The sequence below is a fragment of the Pleurodeles waltl genome, chromosome 12 (assembly GCF_031143425.1).
Source record: "Pleurodeles waltl isolate 20211129_DDA chromosome 12, aPleWal1.hap1.20221129, whole genome shotgun sequence".
Taxonomy (NCBI): Eukaryota; Metazoa; Chordata; class Amphibia; order Caudata; family Salamandridae; genus Pleurodeles; species Pleurodeles waltl.
Window position 1 is genome coordinate 640925063 of NC_090451.1, and position 13888 is coordinate 640938950.

Here is a 13888-nt window from a genome sequence, read left to right on the forward strand (position 1 = left end):
GGGGTGTATGTGGTTCAAGTAACCAAGTTTAAAGGGAGAGAGCATAATCACTGGGGTCCTGGTTAGCAGGATCACAGTGAACATAGTCAAACATACTGACAGGAAGAAAAGCTGGAGTAACCATGCTAAAAAGAGGTTACTTTCCTACACTCTTGCTCCAAGGGAAATTCAGGCACCGTGTAGCCCTGGCCTCCAGCACTTCATCCTGCCAAGCACAGTCTCCGCTCTGCTGCTTTAGCGATGTGGGACTCCTTTTCAGGAGTGCTGACTGGGCCTCACTGTGACTTACTGTGCCTACTGCCAGTGGGGGCTGCAACTGCTTCTGTTGGCTCTCTGGCTTCTAAGGGTCACCTCGGACTCCCCTCGAAGGGTCGAGTCCCCTGAGCTTTGCTGGTCCTTTTCAGCCTTACAAAATCTTCCTCTCTGACTCCTGCATTCGCCAAGGCTTGTTGGTGACTGACTACATCACGGCTGCCAATGTGGGACATTACTTGCATCACTTCTGGACCTTCTCTTCTGCTCCTGTACTGCACAGCTGACTTCCTTCATTCACAGCTGAACTGGTCCTGCATCCACAGAAGGGTGGGTAGTGGCCTAAGGATACACCGTTATGTGAATGGTGTTGATAGTGGCCCCCAGGTAGTTTAACATCTGTGCTGGTGTCGACGTTGACTCAGTAAGATTGACGTGAAGACCCAGGCGATTAAATAGACTGCACGTCCAATTGAAATGTTGTTGTATTTTGTGAGAAGTGGGTGCATTTTTTATGAACCAATCGTCTGGATAGGGGTAGAGAAGATTCAGTCTTTTCTTAGATGAGCTGTCACCACAGCCATGCATTTGGAGAATGTTCTGGGTGCTGACTTGAGGCCGAATTTGAGTACTGCATACTAATAATGTTTGTGACTTACGAGGAACCTCAGAAACGTCCGATACTCCCTGGCAATGGGAATGTGGAAGTATGCATCTTGAAGGTTGGTGGAGCAAAGCCAATCTCCCTGATAAAGTTTGGGATAAATGTGATGTAAAGCCAGCATCCTGAATTTCTCCTTCAGAATCCATTTGTTTGCGAATTTTAGATCGAGAATGGTTCTGAATTTGTGTTTTTTTTTTTTTCGGTACAAGGAAGTATCTGGAGTTAAATACCCTTCCCACGTTGGCTGTGGGGAACCGTTTCCACCACCTTCTTTTGCATCAAGATGTTGACTTCTGTCCTGAGCAATCCTAGATGTGAAGTGGATAGTTTTGGTGGAATGAACGGAGGTGTGGCAGAAAATCTGAGACAGTAACCATTCTTGACAATATTTAAAACCCAGGCATCTGGTGTGATATATGCCACTCTTCCATGTGAAATGTGATGCTTCTCCTTACTGGAGTGGATAACTGAAGAGTGGGAAGACAGGACTCAAGATTTTGAAGCTGAGGTTTTGCATTGCTGCTGGTAGGATCTCTGATTTTGATGTTGCTGGGATCTACTTGGGAGCCAATGAGGGGTTTGAACCCTCTGAGAATAAAACCGATGCTGATAAGGTCGGTATGACTCTTGGTTTTTCTAGACCCACGGCTTTTAACGTGTCCAATTCAGCCTTTGTTCTTACCCTCTCCTTTGTCAGCAAGGCTGCTGAAGAGAGTGGTACCTGGGAATGGCAAATATTTAATGTGGTGTTGAGTCTCTGGCTTCTGGGATGTTAGTCGGAGCCAAGAGTGTCTCCACAAGGTAACTCCATGGCAATATCTAACTGCGCAAGGATGAATGAATCCGCAGCAGTGCTTATGATCTGGCTGGAAACCATTGCACCCTCATTTATGATTTCTAAGAAATCTCCTTGCTTGTCGTTTGGTAGATGGTCAACAAACTGTTGGATTGAATCCCACAGTACACAGTCATACATCCCAAAGAGGACCGTAGCACTAGCTGCCTTAATGAAGTGGCCAGAGTACTACCGACTTTGCGGCCTGCTGAGTCCAACTTTTTACTCTCCTTATTTGGAGAAGAGGAATATGATGGACAGGTGGAATGGACTTTCTTAACAGGTAAAATAACTACAACGTCGGATCAGGGATTTGCACGAAGAAAAGATGGGTCTTGCTCCGGAGGCCTATATTTCTTCTGAAGCCTAGATGGAGCAGGCTTGATGATGGCTAGTGTGAGGAAAAAATGCATTGCTGGTTCAAGGAGTCCTGGTACCAATGGAAGTAATGGCCTTGTAGCTGTATGCTGATGTAGTGTCTAAAAAATTACTGATGTGGACGCTGTGGGGACTTGGAAGGTATTAATGTCGCCACCGGAAAGACACAATGCGGTGATGAGTCCATTAAAGTAGAGAATAGTCTCTCGTGGAAGAGTTGGAATAATCAAACGCCACCTCCTGGAACTTGATCTATGACAAGAACCATGATGGTGGTGTCTTAATGTAGTAAGGGAAAAGTCCTGGTGTATGATGATGGGAATTGTGGCACAATCTGGAACATGTTGGTGTTCTAGGAGCTGGTGTTGTCCTGGGAACTGGAGAAGGTGATACCTTCGGAGGTGTTGTTGGTGCAGGAAGTACCAAATGAGGAGGTGGAGGTTGCGGTGGAGGTATTGATGGCAGAGGAGTTGTGGCTTGAGGAGGAGGTGAAGGCGGTAGTGACTGAGATGGAAGAATCACCAGGGAAGGTGAAGGATCAGTAGAGAAATAAATTCTTCTTATCCTCTTTATTTGTCACCTCTGTGTCGACAAACTCCTAGCTGTTGTCTTCTCCCGTTGATGTTTGGTTCTCGACATTGATTGACTGCAATGTGTCGATGGCGAACTAGCACTTCTCGACTTCGAGGAACTTCTCGTCGTCATAGACTAGAAAACCTTCTGCAGATGTCACAAGCTTCAGGAAGAGAAGAAGGAAGGCAGATGATACAGACCTTATGGGGGTCTGTTTTTACCTTTATTCTTCCACAGCGAGGGCACTTTTCAAACATGTCACAGATTTCGGCCAAAAATTTGAGAAACAGGCAGAATAAGGTAAAAGATTTTGAGTGAATGTGTTGTCAGAAATTTCTGACTACAGTTTTTTGTGGAAAGAAATTACAAAAGGTCAAGCTCAATGCTTCAGAGGCCTGTCAGCCGGAGCCGGAAAAAAGAACTGAAGCATCTGCCACCAGCTGAGAATGATGGAATACAGGTGGTCTCTGAGGTCTTAATTGCACTGTCTCTATTTTAGTAATATAATGGCTACTCTACCCTGCTCTTCCTCATCTTTATCATTACAACAGAGGCTTGTGAAGATGATTTATTCTGTTTGTAAAAAAATATATAAAATGATAAATTTTCAGTAAAATTTGCCCTTTTGTAATTTCAAGATGATGAATTTGGCTATTGTAGCCTACATAGGCTACATTATCTGTATTTTTCTTAAGTGTGTTTGCAGGCCTTCCAGAAGAAAGGTGAACATTTCCACTTAAGAGCACATATTGAAGACCTGCTCTGGGGTCGCCGCACGTGGGCAGGACTATTCAGTGCTTATAACTATACATAGAAATCTCCTACAAGAAAACTCAAACTCACATTTTATCACTTTCCATTTGCTAGATTTATTAAGTCGCAGCACAACTGTCTGGTTTGCTAAAGATATCTTGGGGTTATTCAGAAAGCTGACAGAGGAATATATTCTGCCCGATGTTTGCCAGTGGCTTTGTAACTCACATTTTCTTGCTGTCTTTTTGCTAGCTTTGTTTGTTTTAGGCTGCCTAGCTTGAGTTTGTACCTTCCCTTTCCCAAACCTTATTTCCAAGTGCTCCTATTCTATGAACAAGTCTGTATATCTTGTTCTCATCTCATCACATTTGCTGTGCTTCCAAAGGCTGAGGTCAAATGTCAGGCCCTGCCTTCTGAGGACGCTTTTTACTTTTGTTTCTCTGACTTCACAGTGAAAAGATTTATGTGACAATCTTGCTGGATACTAGGAGTAGGAAAGAGTTTCTTCTAGCCCATGGCAACATTTAAATGAACAGTGTAAGTATTTCAGAATATATCAGAAATAGGAACATGAATGTAGCACACTTTTTGATATTTCTGAAGTGTGTTGGAAACAAATACTTTAATATGATCAAAACAAATCATTACACTAGATGATACAATTTCCACACATTTTCGTCTGTGCACTGTATAGTTTTATTAGTAAAACTGTATATCAGTGAAAATGTAATGGTCATTTCAATAGAAAATGTGTTGTCTGAATGGCAGTGTGCTTCCACACAATGCATACTCCACTCTTACTCTGCACCATTCTGCACCACTCCACTCTCCTCTGCATCACTCCACTCAGTGCCCCTGCACTCTAAGCCACTTCATGCTATGCTTCTCTACTCTACCCTGTACCACTCTACTCTAAGTCAAAGCATTCTTTGCCACTGTACCCAACACCACTGCCTCTTCTCCACTCTAGTCTAGGCCACACTAATCTACTCTGCACAACTCCACTCAATGCCACTCTGAAACAGTGCACTCTATACCAATGTACTTTAGTCTGTAACACTCAACTCTGTGCTCCTGCACTCTATGCCAATCCACTGTACGCCACTAATCTACTCTCCACTACTTTACATCATTACACCCTATGCCACTCTACGCGACTGCACTCTACTCTGAAACAATCTACTCTGTGCCGCTCTGCGCCGTTCCACTCTATGCCACTGCTCTCTACGCCACGCTACTCCACTCTGCACCACTGCACTCTGCCACTGAACTCTACTCTACTGTACTCTGTTCTACTCTTCGCCACTGCACTCAACAGTACTATACTCTAATCTGCACCACTCTATGCCATTGCACTCTATGCCACTCAACTCTACGACACTACTCTCTGCAACACTCATCTCTATGCCACTGCACGCTACGCCACTCTACTCTGCACCACTCCACACTACTGCACTCTACTGTGCTCCACTAGAATCTATGCCACTGCATTCTAGGAGGCTGCGTTGTATGTCGCTGAATTCAATGCCACTGCACTCTACCCCACCATACTCTGCAACACTCCAGGCCTTGCACTCTATACAGTCCACTCTGTGCCACTCTAGTGTATGCCAGTCTACACAACTCCACACTATGTCACTCCAATACTGTCGGAAAGTACCCTCTTTCTTTGCATGTGGCTTGGCAGCTACATAATGGTAACTCTGAAGCTAGGCATGTTTGGTATCAAACGTGTCGGAATCATACCCCAATACTGTTGCCAGTACTGAAAGTATGATTCCATGCCATGTGGGTAGCCTCCCCAAGCCAATGGTATGCTTTCAAGGGCACATTTGGTGCCCTCTGTGCATAAACCAGTCTACACCGGTTCAGGGACCCACAGTCCCTGCTATGGCACAAAACTGGACAATGAAAGGGGATGACCACTTCCCTTTCCATCACCACAATAGGGGTGGTGTCCAGAGCTCCTCCAGAGGGGCCCTGGGTTCTGCCACCTTGAATACAAGGTGGGCAGGGACCTCTGCGAGCACCTGAGTGGCCAGGTGATGTCAGAGCCCCCTCCTGATAGGATGCACCTGGCTAGGTGACCAATCCTCCTTTCAGGGCTATTTAGGGTCGCTCTCTTGGGTGGGTCCTCAGATTTGGCTTGCAAGATTCCATCAGGACTCCTCTGCAACCTCTACTTCAACTTCTAGCCACTGGAACCGTGATTGGAACATCCAGGAACTGACAATCTGCATCCAAAATGAAGACTCTGCTTGCAACATTGTTTCCACAGTTCCTTCCAGCTTCTACAACATTTCCCCAGCTGTGCATCCTATGAAGGCAGCAAGTTTTCAGTCTGCACGAGAAGGAAGAAGTAATCTCCCTTGGAGTGAAGGAGTCACGCCCCTGCATCCGCAGGCACCAACTACAACAACGACCAGCTGCATGGATCTCCTCTTATCCTGAGCTGCATGGATCTTGCATCACAGGTGGTGCTCTGGAGTAGTCCTCTTGGTCCTCTCTACCAGCTATCCAACTTTGGTGGAGGTAAGCCCTTGCCTTCCCACGCAGGCCAGTACATCCGTGCACCACAAGTCTTTCAGCTATCAAGGCTTGTTGGAATCTCCTCCAAGGGATCTTAAAGCTCCATTTAGCCCCAGCCCCCAGCACTCCTTCCTGTGACTCACAGCCCTCTGTGTGCTTCTCCTGCGGCGTGGGACCCTTCTCCAGTTGTGTTGCATGTGCTCCTCTGCAACTCCTGGTTCCTCTTTGAGTGGGCCTCTCGTGGGGGCTGCCTCATCATCTGTGGACTCTATGCCTTGCTAAGGGTCCCCCCGGATCCCCCCCATGGTCCTCCTGGACCTTGCTGGTCCCCCAGCTCAACCTTTACCTAATTGCGACTTCTGCCGTTGCCAAGGGTTGTTGGTGGCTTTTCCATGCCACTGACCAACTGCAATCATCCATCCGGCGTGGGGCATCAACTGCATCCTCCAGGAACTCTGCACCGGCTCTAGGGCTGCATTGCTGACCGTCTTCGTTCTACCGTCAACCAACTCCTGAAACCACATTTGGGTGGGTAGTGGCTCCTGACCCCACTGGACTCTTCTGTGACTTCTGGACTTGGTCCCCTTCTTCTGCAGGCCTTCGCTTCAGGAATCCACCAATAGTTTCTTGCAGTCTTGTCTGGGTGTTGCATTTTCTTTTCAGTCCTTTTGGGTGGTTTGTGGAAAATCTACTAATTTACTCCTTTCTTCCTGTTCGCTAGGGGGCACTGTGGTACTTCCCTTTGGGGTTTCATGGTACCCTCAGCTCCTCTCTACACATCCATTTACCTAGATGGGGGGTCCTGTGTTCGCATTCCATTTTTTTAGTATATGGTTTTGGCTCCCCCAGGGTCACTATTGTCTATTTGCAATTGCACTGTTTTCTACCACTTTCTATGTTGATTGCTTATTACTAGTGTACATATCTAGTGTGTTACGCACCTCCTATTGGAGGGTTGCCTCGCTAGTACTTTTTGGTATTTGTGTCATTAAAATAAAGTACCTTTATATTTGTAACACTGATTTGTAACACTGAGTGTTTTCTTTCATGTGTGTAAGTGCTGTGTGACTACAGTGGTACTGCATGAGCTTTGCATGTCTCCTAGATAAGCCGTGTCTGCTCATCCACAGCTATCTCTAGAGAGCCTGGGTTCTGGACACTCCCTACAGTACACTAATAAGGGATACCTGGACCTGGTAGAGGTGGAAGTACCTCAGGTACCTACCACACACCAGCCCAGCTTCCTACAAATACCCAACACTCTCTGCCACTCCACTCTACAACACTCTAATCCATTCTTCCCCCATTCTACTCTACAGCACTCCATGCTACTCTCCTGTACTAACGTTTAGCCATGCTGAACAGCAGCCACACTGGTGTACAACATGGCTAAACACATTGTCAATGCCAATAGCTCTTGCATAGGCGAGACCTATTGCCTTTGCAAATGCTTGTTTTGTTAGATTTTTTAGCCAGGTCTGGTTAAAGAAGCCCCTGCCTCCCAAAAGTGCAGACAGTGCCAGATAAGAAGCATCCCATGAGAGGAATAAATCACCTAATTGCACTCTCCTACACAAAGAAGTTATTTCTAGCCCCAGGAGGAGTTTTAAGCCAGCATAATTTGACAACTTTTTACGAATTTCACATCATGCTTGGTATATGAGATTCCTGAAATTATGTAATTATACCAGGTAGCATAATTTTACTACAGAAGTTTAGTGCAGAAGCATGGGAACAACTAAACCAGCCAGAACTCGAACAACACTGGTAGTTTTTGTGCACATTTGTTAAGGAGGAAGTGCATCCTTGTGTCAACAATAGCCATGGGGGATGTACTTCGTGCTAAATGCCGTTTTTGAATTTTAGGTAATTTTTGTGGTATTCTGCCAAATTATGATACACTAAATCATATGAATTCCGCACACCCCTAAGATACTCACAACATCTGTAAGGGTCCATGATTCACTGAGCAAGTGCATATTTTTGCGAGGGACTCATAAGGGACAAGCCACCCCAAAAATGTTTTAAAACCTGGAATAATGCTGCATTTTACAGCACATTTTCCTAACTGGCCAAAAACCTAAGGTTGCATAGAGGGACCTGAAAAGAGCTCATGAATTAACGCAGTACCTGGGTCTGCCTCAGTCCCTCAAAATATTATCACTCTGCTGCTTCAAACACATTTCTTTGAGTAATAGAAAACTGTGTGCCCAGAAGAACCATTGCAGGCCCGCCAGCCAGCCAGCCAAAGAAGTGCAGTCCGATTGACTGTTTCCTAAAATGTTCATAAATATTGTGAAAAGAAAGAGCATCAGCTTTACAAAATGTGCCAAGAGAAAAAAATGCTCATCGATGTTCTTTTGCCAATGGGTATATACTCAGAATTCAAGTATTACAAAATAATTACTATCATCATTCTTGTCCTTCTCGCTTTCCTTCTTCATCATCACCTGTAGTCTACTCGAAATGCCCTTATATTTTAGATTTTGTCTGCCTTGGTCTCTCTCTCCCGGGTACGTCTTGCTTTAGATGCAGTGCTTGCTCTCCCATCTGTCTGGTACTGCTCCCTCTTCACCACTTCTCACTCCATAGATCTAATTTTTTAATATATTTATTTTTATGCTTCTTGTTATTATGATCTCGGCTTTATATAAATGGACAATAGAGATTTAAAAAACACAGAAGCTAATGCTCTCCTAGGGCTCCTAGGCATTTGTTGTCCTCTCTACACTGCCTGTGGCCCATCCTTCTTGAATAGGCAGCATTCACTCACCCCTGCCTTTCTACTCCCTCGAGTACAAGAGGCCTAGTCCGCAGGGCAAAGGGATGGTTACGGGGTCAGGGCCAGATGAATGACGCAGTCAGGTGTGCTTTACATCGCCTATACGAGGTCCTGGAATAAGCGTGTACATTTGAGTGTCCCTTACCAGTACCTACAATACTGACTAATATATGATGTTCTGTAGGAGATTCATGGGTGGCCAATCCGTTATGGCGGAGGAGCATCACCCCATTGACAAAAAGCAGAAAAATAAAGGGATTATAAAAGTAGGCAGAGCAGGGTTAGCCTCCTCCACGTCAAATGGAGGAAGAGTGGTATGTGAGCTTTTAAGTGCGGATGTCAGTTTGACTGGCCACACTGACCTGCGCACTTAGAAACTCTCCACCTGGCTGTAATTTACAGCTGGGTGGAGACCAAGCGCAGTGCCCCACTCTCCCCCTGAGCGGCATTTCTGCCCACTCAGGCGAATCGCAGCAATTCTTTCATGTTGTGTAACAGCATGAAAGAAGCAGTGTGATTGGTTGGGGAGAGAAGACGAGGCGACTGGAGCAGAGTGGTGCATCACAGAGGGGCAGCTATTTTTAAAAAAAATTATTTAACTGCCCCTGCTCTGTAGTCCCCTGCAGTTTCACTGCAATGGTCAGGGGCGTAGCTTGGTCAGTAAAATAGGCGGGGTCTTCAGATTTCTCAACAATCACGCTGGCACATAATGTTACAATACATTATACAACAAGCAGGGTGCACAAGAGGGGCTTAAGGGGCAGTGGAAATTGAGAGAAATGCAGATTGGTAAGGATAGTAAAAGAGAAAACTCATCATTTTGTGAAATAGTTAGCATTTTTGAAGTCCTTCCAAACAGAGAGAGGAAGAGAGTGTGTAAAAATCTCTGGTGAAATCCAACAGACACCTCACCATACCCGACTGAAAGCACCTGTAACCAACTATTTATCACAAAATACATTTATTTGTGGTGGGATAAACCCCAAACCCTCCAAACACCCCCAAACCCAAAGCTACGTCCGTAGCAATGGTGTTGCTGTAGTTGCTTGATTGCCCCTTGCCTAGGCTATATTAAGATCCAGCAAGCGTTATTTGTGTCAATGGCAGTTTTGTATATGGTGAAGCATACTTGCATCCTGTCTCCTTGGCCTCTCTAAATTCCACATCCAGGCACCTGAAGCATTGCATGAATATACAAACTGCTAACTAAATGTTGTTCCATATGTAAGTGTGTTCCTGTTGCATCCGCATTCACACAGTTTAAGACTCGGGCAGGAGTGGTTTGTTAGTAATAAAGAAGCTCTCTGGGCACAAAGACACTCCATAAAGGCGGTTTATTCGACAAACAGATGGGCTGATTCCTGGATTGAGATCAATGCCCTACTGAACGCTGAGGGACTGACTTACCTGCATAGGAGTGCTCTCAGCAGAAAGCGCAGTGAAGCCCACAATGTCGCTGAAGTATATGGTCACACCATCGAAGGCCTCTGCTTGCACCGTCTCCCCCCTCTTCAGCTGCTCGGCCACGGAGCTGTAAGACAGAGAGGATGGTTAAACTAGGGACCAGGGATGGATCAGCTTGGGTGCCAGGCAAAGCTGATTCAGGGAAGGGAGCCATTGCAACACACCAGCAACACAACTAATCGCCTCATTTAGATTTTAGTGGGGTGGGAGTAAAAAAGGGGAGTCCCCACTGTACCGGACTCACAGTTTCCATGCTTTTCTTCAGTCAGGAAAGTGCAGTGTTTATCAGCCGCAGCTTGCTGCGCTCATGTGGAGCAGGTGAGGCACGCAGGGGAGTTTGTACAATTTATTTAAAAAAAAAAAAAAAAAACGACAAAACTTACCTGCACAGCGCTGTGCCGCTCCTCAGTCTGCTCTGCTGTATGCAGGAACCGGCTCCCAGCCTGCCCTGCAGCCAATCCGGATACTGCTCAAAGCAACGTCAGGATTGTCTAGGAGCGCCCAGCCAGGGGATGTGCAGGCTCTCTCCAACCCGACAACTGTGTTGCTGGGCTGGAGAGAGCCTACTGCGCATGTATGTTTGGCCGGGCTAAGACAGCTGGCCACACACATGCGCTGTGAGGGGGAGTACTGTTCACTCCCCCTCACTGCTCGTCACCCCCATGGCCCCACCCCTTTTACCAAAAAATAATAATAAACACAGTTTATCATTTTTTTGTTAAAAGGCTTGCAGCTGCCGGTGCTGGTCGAGGGGGGGAGGAGCCGCCCCTGGTGTTTATGACGAGGGAGACTTCGCTGGCATAAACATATGACCTGACCAAACATCACCCACAGGGCCATCAGGTCATACTGATGGCTGCCCATCCAATTTCGATAAGGACTCATTTTCCCTTTCTAGGACATCAGTGGAGCCACCGTAGATGTGGCTCCACTGAAGGAACAGAGATCCCTACCTACCTTGGACAGTCCGCCACCTTGAGAACAGAAGCCTGTGCTGACTTGGAGGTTGGAAGGCACCTCAAAAGTATTCTTCACACCGCTCAAGTGGTATGATACTGTCTTCTTCGCTCAATATGGTTCGTCTCCTGTTTTTTTACAGCCTGGAGTACTAAGCTTGCTGTGACACACGGTTTCACATACCTATCTTTAACATCAGCCTACAAACCGTTTCGTCATTACTGCTGTTGCTGAAAAACAATATTGGCTGAAAATAATGCTCATGACATGGGGCGAGTTGACAGCTCTGACGGACACTTACTGGGGAAGGATTTGGTACAGCAGGGCTTCAGCCTTGCGCTTCTCTTCCAGGTAGGCTTGTGTCCGGTCCTCCACCAGCTCCTCGAGGTTGTTGGCGTACTGCTCCATGCGCGACAGAAGGTTGTCAAGGATATTGGAGCTGCTCTCTCTGAAATCAAGCATGGAAAACAACATAACAAGGACAACCACTGTTGTTTAGCAGCCAAGCAGGACATCATAATCTATTGACATAGGTAGGCTACATTACTGATGGCTGGTCTACTGGGAAAATCCTAAGGACGGTACCACTTGCAATCCGGCAATGCAGAAGCAGAGTCACAACTACTGCACTTCAGAACCCCAAGAGCCAAGTTCTAAGAAACCCTGTGAGTGCTCATTAGTGACATTTGCTACATATGTGGCTGTTGGTCTTGTCTGTGCCTTTTTTGACTTACTGAATGGAAGGATTACTTTCATTGGAGACATTTGCTAATTGTAGAAAATGTTCTTTATTTTCATACAATGAGTCAACAAGTACGTTAAGGAGGTTGTTGGTGTGAAAAGAGGGGATCGTTACATAGTTGATTGTGTGTTTCGTTAGAAGAGTTTTGCCCAGTTTAATAGGCTGAACATCTTATGGGAGGGATCTACAAATTGTGTTGTGAGGTGTACTGGAGCAGATCAACTGGTTGAAAGTTGGGTGGATTTTATTGGAGGAGTGCAACAGCTTACTGAATGTTTAATCGGAGTGGTTAATTCTTATTAAATTGGCTGTGGGTTTTACAATAGGAGCCCAACATTTTAGTGAAACAGCCAACGTTTTTATTGAAGAGTTCATGATGTACTCATGTGCACTGGGGCTTATGGGTGGGGCATAAACCACTTAATGTATATGTTGGGAGTTTTATCTTGGGAGTACACTCAACAACTTGATGAGTCTTCAGGGTTTCATCAAAGAGGTTCAAGAGCTTTTTAACGCATAGTGTGTTTCATCAGTGTACTTAACCTGTTGAACGAGTAGGTTTCATTGGAGGAGTTCATCATCTTATTAAATCAAGTAATGGCTGTTTTGTGGGAACCAGTGACTATGCTATTTGTAAGGGGATTAACAACTTACTGAATCAACAGCGCAGTTTATAGGAGCTGTTCAATAACTGCTCAAATGCTTTTTTTGCTTTTATCCGAATGAGTTTGACCTTTTGAAATTGGTTTGATATGAGGAGTTTAGCAATTTGTTGACTGCGTTTTGTATTGCTATTTCAGGATGTATTTGAATACCCGCTGAATAACCCACGAATTCTATTCGAGTCGTAATGATTGTTGACTGGGTTATATGCTCTATCAGAAGTGGTTTAACAAAGTTGAACCTATGTGAACGTTTTTGAGATTTTAATGCAAACGTTTTATAACAGGAGTTGTTAAATGAATCGCAGGCCTTATTTAAGGGTGTATTTTATTAGAGGTCTTTGACCTGTTGTAGAAATGGAAGGTTTTGTTGGAAAGCTTCTGACCCTTTAAAAGGAATGGTGGTTTAGCTGGAGGACTTCTGACCTGGTCAAGACATGCTGTGCATTGGAACTCTTCCAGCTCACTGAAGAAATGGATTTCACTGGAAAGCTTCTGCCTTTTGATGAGATCCCGAGTTTAGTTGGAACGTTTATGGGCGGCTAAAGGGATTGTGGGTTTGTTGGAGGACTTCTGACCTCTAAAAGGGATAGTACGTTTTACTAAAGGACATGTTACTTGTTTAAGGGAAGGTGAGTTTTACTGGAGGGTTCCTGATCTGTGTAAGATATGATTTGTTTTATCAGGGGAGGTCACATTTTCTTTTTCCAGTGGGATTAAGAGTTTAGTGAAGGGCCTCTGATCGCTTTGGGAGATAGTGAGTTCTATTGGAAAGCTTGTGGTCTGTTTAAAAGGAGATAGGATTCGAAGGATGGGGATGGTTTGGGGGGGCGGTCATCAGATGAGTTCTGTCAGACGAGGTGCGTCATGGACTCTCACCTGTTGAATTTGCGCACAAGGATTTTGATCTGGTTGAAGTCAGGTCTCTCCATGACGTCTTCTGCCCAACAGCGCTGCATCAACAGCCCAAGCTCTTCAATGTGACAGTATACATTGGTGGAGGGCCGAAAACTGGGCTTCTCGCGACTCTTAACTCGTTCAATGATTTCTGAAGACAAAGAAACATGCATCTCATTTATTAATGCAATGGGGACCCTGGCAAATTCAGCGAAAGGAAGAATGAAACTAAGCAACGTTACAGTCAAGTGAATGAAGGATCAGAAGAAGACCTCATGTACCTAAGGTAAGGAAGTAGGAAAGGAGGCCTGTTTTAGTCAAGGAAAGACATGATAAAGATTTTCCCTAAACAAGAGAACAGCAGTCCTCCTAAAATTCCACTCACAAATTTCATATGACC

General features: G+C 45.3%; 1 protein-coding gene across 1 annotated transcript in view; it reads right to left on the minus strand.

The window, feature by feature from the left end:
• NPR1 (natriuretic peptide receptor 1) overlaps nucleotides 1–13888 on the minus strand; it is an 806130-nt gene that overhangs the window by 125319 nt on the left and 666923 nt on the right. Inside the window, exons 15-17 of the mRNA XM_069218195.1 lie at nucleotides 13471–13639; nucleotides 11489–11635; nucleotides 10174–10297 (exon numbers count right to left, since the gene is read on the minus strand). Of these exons, the coding sequence (XP_069074296.1) occupies nucleotides 10174–10297; nucleotides 11489–11635; nucleotides 13471–13639 (440 nt within the window). The remainder of the gene's footprint in view (nucleotides 1–10173; nucleotides 10298–11488; nucleotides 11636–13470; nucleotides 13640–13888) is intronic.